This window comes from Cryptosporidium bovis (genome assembly GCF_009768925.1).
Source record: "Cryptosporidium bovis isolate 45015 chromosome Unknown contig_3, whole genome shotgun sequence".
NCBI lineage: Eukaryota > Apicomplexa > Conoidasida > Eucoccidiorida > Cryptosporidiidae > Cryptosporidium > Cryptosporidium bovis.
The window spans coordinates 225826-242872 of record NW_027125024.1 but is presented as its reverse complement, the minus strand read 5'-3'; the positions used below and the strand labels follow the sequence as shown (position 1 = coordinate 242872).

General features: G+C 31.1%; 5 protein-coding genes across 5 annotated transcripts; 2 read left to right on the top strand and 3 right to left on the bottom strand.

The window, feature by feature from the left end:
* Positions 1-741: 741 nt before the first annotated feature.
* On the bottom strand, positions 742-1272 carry FG379_002085 (uncharacterized protein; the record flags this gene model as incomplete). Its single annotated transcript, XM_067327954.1, has 1 exon — positions 742-1272. One exon carries the CDS (start codon positions 1270-1272, stop codon positions 742-744), a length of 531 nt encoding a protein of 176 aa, XP_067183493.1.
* A 463-nt stretch (positions 1273-1735) lies between these two features.
* Positions 1736-3712, bottom strand: FG379_002084 (uncharacterized protein; the record flags this gene model as incomplete). Its single annotated transcript, XM_067327953.1, has 1 exon — positions 1736-3712. One exon carries the CDS (start codon positions 3710-3712, stop codon positions 1736-1738), a length of 1977 nt encoding a protein of 658 aa, XP_067183492.1.
* Positions 3713-3872: 160 nt separating this feature from the next.
* FG379_002083 (uncharacterized protein) lies at positions 3873-6002 on the bottom strand (the record flags this gene model as incomplete). The annotated part of the gene is made up of 1 exon (XM_067327952.1): positions 3873-6002. The coding sequence occupies one exon, from the start codon at positions 6000-6002 to the stop codon at positions 3873-3875; it is 2130 nt and encodes a 709-aa protein (XP_067183491.1).
* Positions 6003-6764: 762 nt separating this feature from the next.
* FG379_002082 (uncharacterized protein) lies at positions 6765-14651 on the top strand (the record flags this gene model as incomplete). Its single annotated transcript, XM_067327951.1, has 1 exon — positions 6765-14651. One exon carries the CDS (start codon positions 6765-6767, stop codon positions 14649-14651), a length of 7887 nt encoding a protein of 2628 aa, XP_067183490.1.
* Positions 14652-15336: 685 nt separating this feature from the next.
* FG379_002081 (uncharacterized protein) lies at positions 15337-17003 on the top strand (the record flags this gene model as incomplete). The annotated part of the gene is made up of 3 exons (XM_067327950.1): positions 15337-16050; positions 16133-16351; positions 16398-17003. 3 exons carry the CDS (start codon positions 15337-15339, stop codon positions 17001-17003), a joined length of 1539 nt encoding a protein of 512 aa, XP_067183489.1.
* Between the last annotated feature and the right edge of the window lie 44 nt (positions 17004-17047).

Here is a 17047-nt window from a genome sequence, read left to right as displayed (position 1 = left end):
TTCACATTAAAAAAATTCTTGTGAAATATATTTGTTGTTTTTAAACTATCTTACTCGTGAATTTGTTATTATTTTATTCATTCAATATCTATCCAATCTTAACCGAAAACTTGAGTTTTTCATCCCAAGATTAAAACAATAGAACTCCATCTTTAAAGCTGAGGATTAAACGCACGAGATTAAACTCCAAGTCATTTGCTTATATCGTTTCTTGTCTCCGTTGAGTATAACTTTTCACACACTAGATGTGAATCCTTAATACACTGAACTAATATACTACTAAACACTTTCCCTCTCAATAAACATCAAAGCTTTACTAGAATTACATTGACTTTAGTGGTTTTTCCTGTTTTATTTTTTATCACTTGTCCTCTCACATCTATTAACGTAATCATCAGACCAACTGATGTTTAAGAAGAAAGAGTATAATAATGTTTTACAGGAATAAACCAACAAATTGCTAGGAAAATGCTACGCTTTAAGTCAAGGAATGTAATAAAAAAACAGAAGCACCGATTTGCATAGTTTGTTCATATATATAAACTTCTTGCGTACAAAACAGATATTATCCACGTTATTATTGCGACTTTTAATAATCTAACCTACTTTGGGACTGAAATCTTGATATTTTGTGCAGCCTTTACTATATGAATTAATAAGAATAATAAGCTGTATTTCTTATTAAGCTTTATTTTTCTATTAAAAGCATGTCATAAAGAATATAAACATTGAATAAGTAAATTATTCCTCAGTGGTTTCCTCGTTAACAAATATATCTAAACGTGCAGCGACCTCTTTCTTCATGGCCTGAGGAGCAGTGGCTCTTCTCGTTCCTATAGTGTTTATAATCAAAGGCCTTTGAACAAATTCTGAGCATCTTCTGAGCGCAGAATCAAAATCACTCCTTTCCGAGTCGCTCTCTTCATCACCACTCCCTTCTTCCGCCATACCTAAAGTTAAAAGTTTTTTTTCAAATTCTGAGATTGCATTGAAAACGCTTTCTCTTCTGTATCCCGTGAAAGTATTTGTAATATCTTCAATTAAATCCTGTCCAGATTCATTTTCCTCCTGTATATTTTCTATTTCCTCACCCGGTGCTACATTTACGTCCTCGAACTTCATTCTTGAAGTACAACAACACCTTGCGCCCCAGTTATAGTAGCCTCTTTCTTGCAGATCCACCTTTTTTTCCTCTAAATTGGCTTCTGACACACCGAGCTTTGAATCTAATATCTTAACCTTTTTGGACTCTGTAATATTTTCGTCAGACATTTCGCCTTTGTATTTATACACTCCTTATCAATTTAACTCCTTTTACAATTTTCAAACCTGCTCCTTATGTTGAATTTACCCTTAATTTTATGAATCTTTAAAAATTTTAATCTAAAAATACCATTTAAAAAGGGCATGTGCGAGCCAGGGTGCAGCTAATTGCATTTATAGTTTTTATTATAAACTTGGCGCCGTAGCATGCCCTGTACATAAGTACTAATAAGAAATGCGATAACATGAAAGAATTAACTTTTGTTGAACCCATAAAGGTTTATTCCATTTTTTGTGGATCTTTTATTAGATACTGGACAAAAAAGACAAAATTCTACATTTCTTGCCTAAAATAGATGATTTCTGGTTCACAAAATTAATGTAAATTTAGGTATGGAAAAAATATAGCATGTACTATTATTAAAAAAATTAGTCATTAATAACTTTCAAGTATGTTTCACCTCGTGTAAGGCTACATGAAATAGTTGGCTATTTTGGTAAGTTCATAAATTAAAATTACTAAACCGAGAATAGATGGAAGTGATATAGAAAAGAACCCAAAAGTAATGGGATTGCATGACAGAGTGCATTTCTCAGAATTCGAAGATCTCTCTACTTCTCTTTCTATGTTCTTTTCAAGCCTAGTTGAAATTCTTCCCAAAAAAATAAGATTCAATTTCTGAGCAAAACTTATTGAATTAGGGATCATATCTGCATAGAATACCAACCAAAATACCATACAAGGTAAAATAAGAACAATAAATACAAAAAGCGATATACAAATGGATTTGAATACTGGAATCAACTGTGGCTCATGTACAAGTTTGTAATGTACATAAAAAAATAGTCCAACAGTTATGGTCACATTTATTATTTGTTTTCCTATTTCAATTAACTTTGCTCCAGAAAAAACAGAATATGTTGAACCTCTAATTAAGTTGCTTTGTGCTGAAAGTCCTGTAGAACTATTGCTGTAGCTATCAAGCTGAACATATGAAATTTCTTGTTCCGTAAAATTTGAGTTTAAAAAAACCTGTCTATTACTTGGCCTTAAAAAGTACCTATTGCTTATTGAATTTTGTTTTGCTGAGTTAGTTTCAAAGTCGCATTCAAGTTTGTTTGTTATTGACCTTGATATGTTATCCACACATTTAACTGCAATAGAAGTAAATAGAACCCAAGTAAAAAAGTTACCAAGAAGGAAAATATGTTTAACCAAACTAAAAATTACATTTTCGTTTCCACCATTTCCTGATATTTTTGAATTTAAAATCAACCAAGTAATATTTATTCCATCACTGTTAGGATCAAACTCAAAAGGTATCATTGGGAAAAAAGGCAATACTCCAATTACCATCAAAGATTTGCAAAAGAATATAAAGACAACCAAAGTTATAGTTAAAGTCCAAATTTTGGAAGACCTTATCTCTTCATTACTTGATAGAATTTTTAATGCACCTGGCAAAATAATGTGAAATGTTAGTGCAGAAATTACAAATGTTCCAATATCCAAAATACTACCAAATATACCCCAAATGTGAACATCCCAATCAAAAAGTGACTCAGAATTAAAGTAACGACTAATACTCGCATCTTTTTTCATACTTTCGTCGTTTATTAAGCTTATAGAAAGAAATGAAAATAAAAGTAAGCCAAAAAAATTTACCCATGACACTATACTAATTATCAGTATTCCTTCAGTGAATGAGTTTATAACTATAATTGAAACTGTCGCGATCAGTAAAAACAATATTGAGTAATTAAATTCTGGATTACCTTTAAAAAAATTTAGTCCAAATTCATCGGGTTTTAAACTCTCAAAATCAAAAAAAATTTGTGAACCTTGAAAAATAACAAAAGATGCATATGATAGGCAAAAAAGCACCATAATACTCACAATTGCCAATGTAAATCTAGCCTTTAGTGATTTTATTGACTTTTTAAAACGTTTTTTTAGTTCACCCTCTATTGTCAAAAGTGGCGAGGATGAGCGAATACCTTCCATGTTCTTCCTAGAACCTCCTTTAATCCTGACTCCCCTAAAATCGTAAGCTGAATCCCCACCAAAATAGTAACAGTTCTCATTTGAATATGCTTTGTTCAGACTTGAATTGATATCATTTCTATACTTTGAATACATTATTGCTCGCATTACTGCATTTGGGTAATCCTTTGGCATCCCCAATCTTTGCAAACATCCTGACAAATTTATCAAACTTATTCCACTGATTAATAGGTAAAAACATATTAGTATTATTGAAAGAGTTACAATCACCCCAATGTCAACTTTTGACTTGGTTAGCAACTCCTCAAAACTTTTTGAGCACACACCTGGTATTGCAAATAAGGAGGAAAACGGAAACCCAGAACATAGTACTGTAAAAACTCCAAAGAAGATAAATCTTGATCCAAATAAATTGCTTATCATTTTGTCACCTTTACCAAGCATTACTACTCTCAATAAGCAATATTTGCATTGGCGCCATCGCATGCAATAAGGATATTGTTTTAAGAAAGTAACAATGTTAATAAGCAGTAATAATGTGAAAATTGGGCATGTACAATTTGTATTCGAGTTCAATTTTAATTCTTTTATACAAATAAACACTTTATGACCTTCCAGACAACGACTCTTTTACTTTGTAACCCAAATTGCCTAATTCTGTATATTCATTCCTTATAAATTCAAAGTTGATACTATTAATTATTTCAGTTAGATGCTGGATCACTTTGGGCTCCTTAGTCCCCTTTACTACGTCGACAATCCTTAATAGTCTCTCTTCACCTTTGTTGTTTCTTGTGAATCTTAGTATAAATAGCAATATACATGCGGATTCATAGCCGATGTTTAGTTTTAATATCTGCGTTACTTGCTCAAGTTTTGCGTTCAACTCCATTTCAATGCAATTTATTCCACACTGCAAAGAGCTTATTCTCCTTCTTAAAGAGCACAAACTTGAAATTCTGTTTACCACTTCATTTGTATTGTGAGTAGTAATGAACCAACATAGAGAAAGTTGTTGCTTAACAGTAATGATGCGGAAGACCTTTAGTAAATCTTCTAAAAAAGCTGAATCACTTCTTCTTTCAAAAAGAATTATCAGAGAACGAATCCAGGTCTCTTTTAAAGTTGAATTCTTCAACTCTTGATAATTCTCTTTAAGATTTTTTACATTCGAATAAGGGCTATAACAATTTAACATATTCTTGCATATATCATTAAAACCACACAATAGGTTTCTATCCTCCATTAGTTTCTCTGTGTATAAGTATTTCATAAAAAAGTCATTAAACATATAGTTCATAATGTACAAGTCATTTAAGTCCGACATCGAAACATTGTATTCCATTTCCTCAGAAAGCGAAAACAATATTTCTAATATATCTAAAATAACCCCTCTTTGAGTGAATGGGGTGACATAAATTAAGTTTCTGGTTAATTCATATATTTTGTTCGCTGAATTTTGATCAAGTTTTTTACTTTCAATGATATTTATCAAATTATTATATTTCTTAAGAGTCAAATTAATCTCACTTTTAAAGTAATCCAAAAAGGATTTTATCATTTCATGATTGCTTGAGAACTCTTTCTTCAACAAGTATCTCTCTATGTTATTCGAATTTTTACTATCTGTGCTCATCCAAGAGGAAAGTTTGTGCCAAAATAAACTCCCTTTGTCAATTTTGGATTGAATTATTCTTTTAAGTGACCTCAAAACGTCCCCAAAATCTGTTTTTATACCCAAATAGTAATACAAATCAAAAACATCATATAACTCTTCATCCTTCATCAGAAGTGAACACTCAAATAGAAGTGTCAATACTTCTTCAGAGCTACCTATATTAATTAATTGTTTTAATACTCCGGAATTATAATCAATGCAGTCCCAATTATTATTTAAAATTAACCTTAGTACCAAAATAGAGACAGGATTACACTTACTGACATTCTGGAAGTTTTTTATTAATTTGGACAAATTTTCCAGATTATCATCTCTTAAAGACAATGAAAAATAAACACATTTCAATATTGAATTCATTTCACTGTATGATTTATCATCAATATAAAAAAAATTTATTCTTCCTGACTCATCCTTATTGTACTCGAAATCAAGAAATGTTGGAAAGCCTATTCTTATTTTTTTATTGCATTCAAGTGCCTCATTTATCCTCTTAAATTCATCATCGCTTAAATACAAAATAGAATTTTCTTTTTCATTAATATTACTCTTAATTCTGGAGAAAGAACCACTATTGCTGCTGTCATAAAATGAATTCTCAGAAGCATTATTTTCATTTAAAAAATCATAACTGCTCTCTCTAGAATGTGTATACAATTCACTAATTAATTGTTTTAGTACAAAAAAATTACTTTGAGTCAAATATGGTAAGTTTGACTTGAGAGAATTGATTAATCCAATGTTTTGTGGATATTCAAGCAAGAAAAATGCATCCAAAATTGCATTGGTACCCATCAACTTACTATTATCACAGACAGACTCTTCTAGTGAATGCTCCATTTCCACTATTGAATCCAGCAAGTTGGCAAAGTCGCCTATAATTGATCCTGATTCGACCAAATTATTATGTTTAGAGTCAATCGCGAACAAATAAATAGCATTAAAAATCCTGTTTTTTGTATTCTCGTCATTTATTTTATCAAATATCTTATTCAAGCTAAATTTAATGCCTAGACAAGTATCCGGCAGTACCTTATTTATCAAAAAAAAGTGTTTCATTTCTAGAATACAAAAAATTTCCGGATTTCACATAAAATCAAACTTTGTAGATATTGTATGGTAAAATTCTCTATTAACTACTATGATGATCACTCTTTAGGTCTTATTGTTCGATCATGTAGCGCCAAGGGGAAAAGGTAGGACAAAACATTATATTCATAAAGAAAGCACAGATGAAAATATATTTGATCTTTACTCATCACTTGGATAGAATCTGTTTATGCTAACTCTGTTTCATTAATTTACTTTTATTATAAGTGCAAAAATAAACACCAAATGTTGTATTTATTTAACGTTATGCACTTGCCTCCTTAGTCTAATTTGGTATTTTAAGAAATAACTAATTCACCTAAAATAAAGAATTGCTTTCTAAATAATTTTAAATAAGTTTTGATTTTTTTCCCAAAAAAATAGGTTTACTTCTTAGTAAAATAGTACCGCATTTACCGGTATTGTAAATAAACATGTACCTTATACATGCAAAGTTGCATATGGATATATTAGATGTTTTGACTCATGATTACTATAATTTAAGAATTGATAAAGTTTTAAACCAAATCAGGAATAATTACACTAAGTAAAATTTTTTTTGTTACATAAATATGCCTAGCTCTTAAATAGTTGTGGGAAATGTAATCTCCGTCAAGTACAAAAAATTTGTAATGGTGTGGAGAAATAAAATATGATGGTGCATTTCAAAAATAAACTAAAGCTTTAATGTTGGACTAATATCATTGTTTTTGTATAAATTCAAATATAAAAATGAAAAGGCTTCCTACAATGTTGCCTTTAAAAAGATCACTTGGCTATAGATGGTTATCAATATTAATCATATTTGTTTTAGTTTTTGTTGAGAATGACAAGAAATTCAGTTTAATCGTAACTGGGTACGATTTGAACGCTGAACCAAATAGAGTTTATTATTATCCTATTGGATTCAACTTGGCAGACGTTTATACAGGTCCAGCAGTAGGTAATTTTCTTTCAATAGATAGTCAAGTAACTAATTTCGTAAGTCCGTGCCAATTTATGCATCCTATTACATTGCAATTTATTGGAATCTACGAAAACAGCGGCAAAACTCCATTAAAATCAATCTCTTGTGACTCAAAATCTTTAGAAAAAAGTATTAGTGAGTCAAGTAAAATCAAATCTGACACTGTTAACATTGTTAAAGCATGTTCAGATATTGCTCAGGTAATATTAGATAGCAAGATTTCATACTCTGTTTTTAATGGTGTAAACAACATTACAATTTGGTTGGAAGGTTCAAAGTTAGTTGACATAGTTAAGGATTTAAATAATGAGCTTCAAAATAAAATTCCCAGAATACTTGATAGAGATGTAAAATACCAATTTTATCATGAAATATTTACAGACACTGACAATCTTGGAATTCAATCATATTTGTTTAAAACTATTACCTTTCCCTTCAAAATAAGTGTTAATTATGAACAAATTTATCCAGGTCTTACTTCATATGCAACAGATATTCCGGTAATTGAATTTTCTGCAAATATAACATTGAGTCATGAATATTCATCTCAAACGGAAGCCATTTCTTCTTTTTGGAACCCTCCAAATGGTTTTGGTGGATTTTTTCCTATGCTCATCCCGAATGATAAATTTGCAAATGTGGTATTGAGTACAACTTACACAGAACCAGGTAAAGAGTCAGGCTTTGTTGCATGGGGAAGCACAAACATTGCTATGACAAGCCCCTCTGTGAGAATTATTCCACCATCAAGAATTCCGCAGACTGAATTACTGTGCACGAGTAATTATGATTTTTACTATCCAACAACAGAGAAACCAGCTGAGTCCGAAAGTGAGGTAAAAGAATACCCAAAAAAATTAGATGCTATTCTTGACAAGAGTTCCGGCACAAATATATATAGAAACACCATTTCAACTCAATCATACTGGAATAAAATACCATTTGGAGCTGAATGGTATGAAAGTGGCTTTCCTGTTGGATCTCCCAATTCCCAATGGATAGAAACGCAAAATTTTTATGGAGGTTGTTATTTCAACGGAACATTTCCACTTGTTCCAAGTGTAACAAATGAGGGCTTTAAAGATACTTTATGCTTTGAGCAGGCTAATACTATATCCGATCAGTACAAAACAGCATTCTATCCTCCTCCTCTTGGAAGAGTAATATATGGTGTTAGTAACTACCAGACAATGACAACTTCAATATTACAATACGGTGTTGAGAAGTACTCAGGACTAAATAAGGTGTTCGAATATAACAGTAATGTTGATTATATGGGTTCTTATCCCTCGTATCACATTTTCGGTGCAAGTTCGCCACTTCAGTTAACTTCTCCATACCCAAGGCTAGATGTTCCATTTGTTCAATATTCAGGGAGAGATCTTGAAGCCGGTGATCCATTTTTCAACTTTAATTTTCAATTTATGCAGGACAGATTTGGTCATTGTGCTGAGGCAAATGGTTGCTGGCAATGTTCTAATCCAAGACTAATACCTTGGAAAACAGATATGATTGACCAAATGAACTTTACTGAATTTTGCTCTGCGAATAGGACAAAAATACCGAACTATGATATAATTACATTTAGATATTTCACTGGTATATTAGGTTCATCTATCGATGAGCAGCACAATAGTGGTTTTGAATCTTGCGTAAATTCTGAAGAAAATATTTGGACACCTGTAGGGAAGAATACAACGCACTTTACTCTAGCCGCAAATAGTTACAAAACAAACACTATGTTCCTGTACAATACACTTTCAAATGATACATGTTGTTCGCCAATGAATACATATTTCTTTTACCAAAATTATTACACAATTGTAACAGATAAATTCCAGCCTATTCAATTAACACAAATAAATCCTTATACTGAACCATTCATAGGAGGAATATTGCCAGGAATATTCATGAATAGAGAATTCTCATATTCATTTTATATAGACGTCTTCAATGATGATCTAAGCGACACTAAAAAAGAAGGTGAAATTTGGACCTCTGACTCAATAATGAAACTAAAATCATGGTTAATATGTCCAGAAATTGATAATATAGACTTGCCTATATATCCAGAAAGTCTTAAAATTCAGGATATAAAAGACGTTGATGGTAAAGTCGGTGCGTCTATAACTATTCCTAAAAATTTATTCTACAAATACTATGATTCGCCAACATTTTGTGTAGTTAGAGCATTTGTTTTCCTAAATGAAGAGTATGAGAAAGACAACTATCAAAAGCTAAGAGGAGTTAGGTTTGAGGAATACAGATTAGAATCACCGAGAATATACGAATCAAGTGAAGGTATGCATGAATATGTTCAATGGATTTTAGTTAATAATGGATTTATTACGAAAGATTCTGATGTTATACAACCAATACAGGATTCTGTAACAATAGCGGACGCACTTTATACACCAGTGGATGTAATTCATGAATATAATTATACAATAACGCCCTTCTTATTTTACTCAATTGCAGTTGACTCACCAGTATTTACTCCAGAAAGTCAAATATTTGAAATGGTAGTTGCGGGTCAGCACAATCGTTTTGGTTTGAGGTTACCATCTACTCATTCAGAGTGGTACGTTTTTGCAAGAAGTACAGATAAATGGGATCAAGGTTGTTTCGTAAAATGTAAAGGTGACATGAGTAGAAGTCCCTATGCAAATTGGTGTTTACCTGAATTCGAAGAAGGTGTAAACAATCCATTTGAATACAATCTATGTAACTACACAATTGTAAGAACAAGTGAAGAATTGAGTGACACTCAAATAGAGGATGCTATTGCAGTGTTGACAAATCCTATTTCATATCTATCATATGTTGATACGATGAGTTTGTTCAATGCTATTTTCTCTCTCCCAACAACTAATGAAGTTGTTTGGAAGGAATATTTTGATGTTATTTATAACACTGCAATAGATTCTCATGTAGTTTCATTTAACCAAGATTATCCCTTTGCCCAACCAACTACTTTGGCAGCTATGAGTAGAATATACAATAAATACTATTACAGAGAGAGACTTGATATCAACACAAAACTGCCTCTTAATTCTATTGAAAGAATTTACACTGTTGTGGAATGCTTCTTGATAGATGGTATAGACAACATTGTTTTAAATACAACAGATATAGTTGGAGCAATTAACCCACTTCCAGTATTAACTCCTGATGAACTTCAAATTTTGTTGGGAATTTATCAAGGAGTAGCTTCAAGAAAAAGTTATACTCAGGGAGTTGGTGGAAGTTATTCTTTGGTAACAGAAAAAACTGGTAACAGCTTCTTTAGCAGTACATTCAATAAAGTGGATTTGAAGAATGGAGTTAATGTTGGTGGCAACAAGTTTCCATCTATTGTATTTTCCGATATAAGCGAGGATGATATCCTTCTTCACAGAGGTGTATATTATAAAATGAATAAACTTCTCTATAATATAGGAGAAGCTAATGAAGGGTATAAACAATGCAAAAAAAATGTTAATACAGTTACTGTAATTAGAACCGGAAATTATTTGAGTAATCACTTGGTAATAAACGGACTTGAGAACATTGAAGAGTATCCTTTGGCTTTTAGTTCAATTGTGTTATGTACTCTGGAATTCGAGATTTGGAATTTGAAAAATCCTGTAGAGTTTTCATTATTTGCCGAATATAAGGAAGAACTTGATTATTCTGGAATTAAATGTACAGCAATGCAAAAGGATTATTTGGGATTCTCTTCTTCCTTATGTAAAACTGAACAGGTTGTTAACTTTGAAACTCAAACAATAGAGTTTATTTGCAAATGTAATGCAATTACTTATTATGGTATGGAAGGAAAAGCTGTTCCATATATTGAATCAACCACAAGTAAAGATTTATCACCACTATTTTCCAAGACAAATCCAAACATCCTCCAGCCATTTTTATTGGTCTCAAATCCACCAATGACAAGTACATGTAACGATTTCTTACCAATAACCATTCAATTAAAGAACTTACCAAAAACAATTCCAGATGAGAATTTTTCACTCGAGTTTAATTGCAAGTTGCCAGAAGATTCATATGATAGTTTGGAGTTTTGTACAGAATTTGGAAAATCGCTTCAAAATTTAGATTATACATTCTCTAGGCTCGGAAGCAATGTTAATATTACCTATTTTGCGTCACCGACATTCTTCCAAACAATTAATATGCCTACCAACTTCGGAATTTGGAGACCAGAAAATATGATTAAAAAAACCAATACTCAATCTATAATAACCGTATATATAGAAGTGAGATTGGAGCTTTCAAAGCTTGAATTGGGAAATGATGTACAAGATTTATACGATTTTATAATATTTGATTTAATAATTTCTGGGGATGAAAATATTAGCCTAGCTTCGGAATTCGGAGAAATTTCAAGAATTCACTTGATGAATAAATATATTAATATTCCAGGAGCCTATACAAAGGATAAAGTTCCAATTCCATCAATTAAATATAAGAATACTCCATTTTCAGTGCCAAATGAATATTCAGAGAAGTGTTCAAGTTATTTAGAAAAATACTTTTCGGGTAGTAGTGCAAATAAGATATATTTTGATTTTGGAGAAAAGGTTGCAATTGAAAAGAACATCAATTTTGTTCCAAGTTTGCTGGAATCTTTTGGAGGTTGTTATCTTTCAGTAAATAAAGAAGAATACGTAAAAAGTGAAGCGATGAAATGCAATTATGAGAAAACAGCTCAATTAGTTATTAATGAAAATCAGAATGCCATTAATCAGCCAATTTCCCTGATGCATTTGATCTTTGAATCAAGTTCAAGCTCTTTGCAAAGTTCATTAAATAATATTATAATTCATAACGAAACAATAACTCCGAACATAATGGCAAAGTACCCTGAAATTGTTTTTGGTAACTATCCAAAAATGTCTTTTGAGATAGGTAATTCAAAAACAATTGAACAAATAGTTGCAAGCAAAGGTTATTGTGATGTGGAAAGTAGTAACTCAGGTATAAGCTGCAATTCATGTAGGGGATTAAGAAGTTATCAAGCAGATTTTCAATACTCTAACCAGGAAATAAGATATTTGTGTGCAGCTACTTCTGATGAAGACGATATTGAAACAATTTCCCAAGGACTCTCAAATGCTTGCACTACAGACGGTTTTTATTGGGGCCAAGCTTGTTCAACACAGCAATCAAATGCAACCATTTCAGGCAACACAACATTAACAGAATTCAACTTGGTTCCTCAAACTGCAAGAACCTATTTAGTATTTGCAATTGGAATTAGAAGTCACGAGAGCAATGCAATTCAATGCAGGACATTCAATGTTATTTTAAGTGAACAAAAGTCTCCAATACAAATTATTACCAAAAAGGTTCCGAGTACAATACCATATACAAGCAGAACTTATTTAAATACAGCGATAAAGTACGTTGGAAAAAGTGATGGATGGGAGAGTGTTCAAGAAATTAAATTTGCTTCATTTTTGTACTTTGAGAACACTGGACTTATTCGTTTAATTACTAGTCCAGAAACCTTTGAATTGAGTCAAGATGAAACAGAACAATTCACAGATATTGACATTTCAATAACAATAGATATTAGGAATTACGAAATAAATCCAAGAGATGAAAAAGTATCAATATTACTAGTAGTATTGAAAAAAACAGATGACGAAAACGAAAACAATATATTGTCTGAGAGCAACTTGAATTCCTTAGTAAAAAGAAGCAACATTCAGAATATGGTATCCTCTGGAGGATATGTTTCATATGTTTGGAGCGATATACCATTTGAAAATGATTACAGTACGATAAAAATGAGTTCTTCAACAATTATAAATCCTGGAATAAAACAAGTCATTCCGCTCAACTTTAAGTTGTCTAACAAAATTGGAATGAGTGATTGGAAGTATTCATTACTGGCAACAGCAGGAAATCCAGGTCAAAGTACGAGTACACAGTCAACATTATTGACATATTTATCTCCTAATCTCCCCCAGTACATACGTTTACCAACAAGTAATGAAAATTGGCTTGTGCATTTAATAATACACAATAAAAATAACGATTTAGTATGCGGTATTGATTGTTCATCTATTTCTAATATAGATGAACATTTAAGAAAAATGTTTTGTGCCTCCGGAAACAGCTCTAAATGTATGAACATAAGCTTTAGAGCAAATGAAAACAGTTCAATGTCATTATCAGACATACAAAGGGAATACTCTTCACTTTTTGACTACTATGAAAACGAGAAAACCTTAACAAATATTGTGGACGAAAGTGATACATCTATGATAGAATCAATACTAACATCTAACATAAGATATTTAACTACTTCACAAATGATGCAAATATTAAAAATTATATTGGATGGTGATTATACAAAAAGAGAGCTTTCAGGAGGAATTTTATTCTTAAATCTATATTCTGTTTGGAAGGTATTTGATTATATCAGAAACAACCAAGAAATAACAGTAGATGAATTAGACATATCATCCTTGACATTGAAGCAAATAAGTGAGTTGTTATTGAAGTCTGAGTGTGGATTTAATAGTAACTACCCAAAACTTGTCATTGACATACTTGACTTTATACTTGAAAGAAAAATGGAGACTGGTATAGAGGACACCACAAGTTTATTAGGTGCTTTATCAACAAACCAGTGGATCATGTCAAACACGTTTGGGGACAGTATTAACCTCAATGGTATTAATAGTAAGGTGAATGTAGCTTCATATATACTATCTGAGATCCAATTGGGTAAGGGAATTGAGTTAAAGGATTCGAAATTCAAGCTTCCTCCAATAAAGTTTAATCAAGAAGGTAAAACGGAAGTACACTTGATAAAGAATATATACTATCATTTAAATGAAAATATGATATTCGATTCTAAATGGAGTAGTTATCTATTATCAAATTGCTTTGATTCAAGATACGGCATTACCATTATAAGGCCGTCTCTTGAAAATTATTTGAATGAATTAGCTGGATTGGTGAAATCAACGAAAAATAACAAATTGGAAAATAAATTTAAAAGCACGTATCAAGCATTTATCTCAAGATGTGGGTATGAATACAATATTTACAATTTAAATAATGTGAATGTTGAATTTTTAATTGCTCCAGAGTACACTCCCGGAGTTGTATCTGAGAGATTTGTTACATATGAATGCGCCTCAAAGCAATTAGAAGGCAGTGACAGTCAATGGGATACAACTAGGTGTACTACAAGCATCTATAATGGGCAAATAGCCTGTAGTTGTGACTCAATTGGAGAATATGGATTGAAGTTAGCCCAAAAAGAGTCATTAAATGAGGTTGAAATAGTGCTAACGCACAATCCTGGGTCGATACAAGAGGCAGTGATAAATGATATCTCATATAAAATAATTAATGGTAAATTCTACTATAAAGAACAAGTCATTGACATCCTAGTTAACGAACTACTAATTATCAAGAAAAACGAAGTTAGTTTTGGAGAATTTAGTATTCCACTTGAGGATTACACAGAATATGATACTGTAACTAAACTTACTTTGAGACAAGAAGGAGCTTTAGGTGAGATTATTCTCACTTCCAAAGAGATAAACATTAAAATTGATGGCTCAAACATAATAAGTGACGGTTTTATTCAGGGTCCTTACACCCAAAATTCTACATTGATTGTGGTTTAATTAATCTTGTTTGAAGTTAGTTAGTAATTAAATAGTTGTGATCATTTAGAATAATTTTTTTAGCGTCACTGAACTAACAAAGTAATATAAACGGTGCCATGAACAGTAAAAGTTGCGTAACAACATAAATAAGCAGTAATTGTAGAAGTTCTAGTTAAGCGGTAGTTATTATCTCACTAATTATTATTCATTTTTATTATCACATTTTTACTCTTACATATTCCGGGAACAAAGAATTAGCCATCTATTTTATAAACATCTTCACGTATTCCCATCCAGTCAATTTTTTATTTCTGAAGTATTTGTTATGATTTCTCTAAAGTATAGCTACTTCTTGGTCAGCCGAGGATTTATATAAAAACTCCTATAAACTCGGTATATTCAACTCTTTCGTACATACTTTAAAACCCATATTTATATGTACAATATTTGATTACATTCATATATTTGTATTCTCACTCTACTTCTCTCTATTTCTGTCCTTTTTTATTAGTTTTTTTCATTATAATCACACTCGATACCTTTTAATCTTAAGTCATGCAAATTTTTGGCGCCGATTGTTTTTATCTTAAGGTCATGAAAATTAGATTTAATATATAGTAAAAAGCAAATGAAGAAAAAAGATATAATTAGGTAATTAATGTAAACTTATCGAGTCATATTTAATAAATGATGCAAATAAAGGATGAAGATACCTATAGGTTTCGTGTTCTATTGTATTGATGTCCTAATTTTGTTAATAGTTTGTCAAGGAAAGATTGGAAAAAAAAAAGAGGAATTAATTGAGGAAAATCAAGTTAAACCTTCTGTGAAATATACAAATCCTTATAAAAATTATGTGATACAGGAAAAATTGAATAATACTTTGAAACTTACCATTAACTCGGATTTAACGGAGGTGTCTTGTTGCAAATGTTTTTGTGATAGTAGCTCCAACTCAGAGAGTAACTGTGTGAGTAAAGGAACACACCATACTAATAAATTTTTGATTTACTTTGATTGTTCTTTGCCACTTTCATGCCAAAAAAATGTGTGTTGTGTTGAATGTGAAGACTTGGAATTATCTGGTGGTGAACATTCAAACTATAATAACAGATACCCTGCTTTGGATTGTAATAAATGTAACTTTGGTGTGGAACAAGCTATATACGAACTCCCAAAATCACATGAATGTGATGTAGAATGTTTAAAATTCGGAGAAATGAGAACAAAAGTATGTTCAAATTGCATTGACTCGGATTTAACTGAAAGTGGAAGAATAAAGAATGACACTGAAGTTGAGAGCGAGTTTGATGACCTGGATATTTCAGGAGAGGATTGGGATTTATTATTTAATAAGAATGATACACAAAATATTGATTCTAATCAAGGAAATACTTCTGAATTATTCAGATTTTGGGTAAGTATTGTTGTTTAAATTAGTATTTTAATTATCCTTGAGTCTTAAACTTAACTTTGTAATCGTTTTAATACCAACCCAGGAGCTTGGAATGTACGATAAAAACAATGAAGTAGCTTCTAGAAGGACTAATTATTTAAGAATGAAAACAATTGAAAAAAGACCTTTCAATTATGAATTGATTGATATACCAAAAGAAGTGAAACCAGAAATAGATGCAAAGAAAAATGCTTTTATAAACAGAGAGCTATATTTAGGACTCACTGTTAATAGAGATGATCCAAAAGGCGATCAGACCTCAGTAAGTTATTTTAAAATATCAATTTAAATTAAAACACACTTTTTAGGCTGTAAATTATATTAACAATTCTTTTATTCAAAAAAACGAAAACTTTACCACTGAAAATAATTACGTATATAATTACGACTGGAATAAGTGGGAAAATTCTAAAAAGCATGATAGTTTAAGAGATATGGAACTAAAAATAAGGGCTGTTATCAGAGCTTCCCTAGGAAATGAAGACTGCTTTAATGTGTTTGCAAATCAAATATATGAAGAAAAAGAAGATAAAAGTGGCGAAGAAAAAACGGAAAAGATAAGTGAATACAAAAACAACCAACTAGAACATGATGAACAACACAGAGCCGAATTTGTTTGTAATTTAGAGAATGAAAAAATATCAAAAAGGAATAGAAACAAAATATTTGATTTAATAAAGGAACTGGAAAATTTAGACAGTGACGAAGATGATAAAGATCGCGATGAGGATCATGAAGATCCTGTAAATCATGATGAGAATGGTGAGAATGAGAAAATGAAGGAAGCTCAAGACGAAAAAGAAGAGGATGAAAAGACTACCTGTAATGAATGTGATGAAGATGACGATTCAGAGCTGGAAAATATATTGAAAAAAGTGTTAATAAATGAGTTGAAAAAGGTAGTAACTGAATGAAATTAAAAAATTAATAACGTGAAAAAAGTATAAATATAAAATAA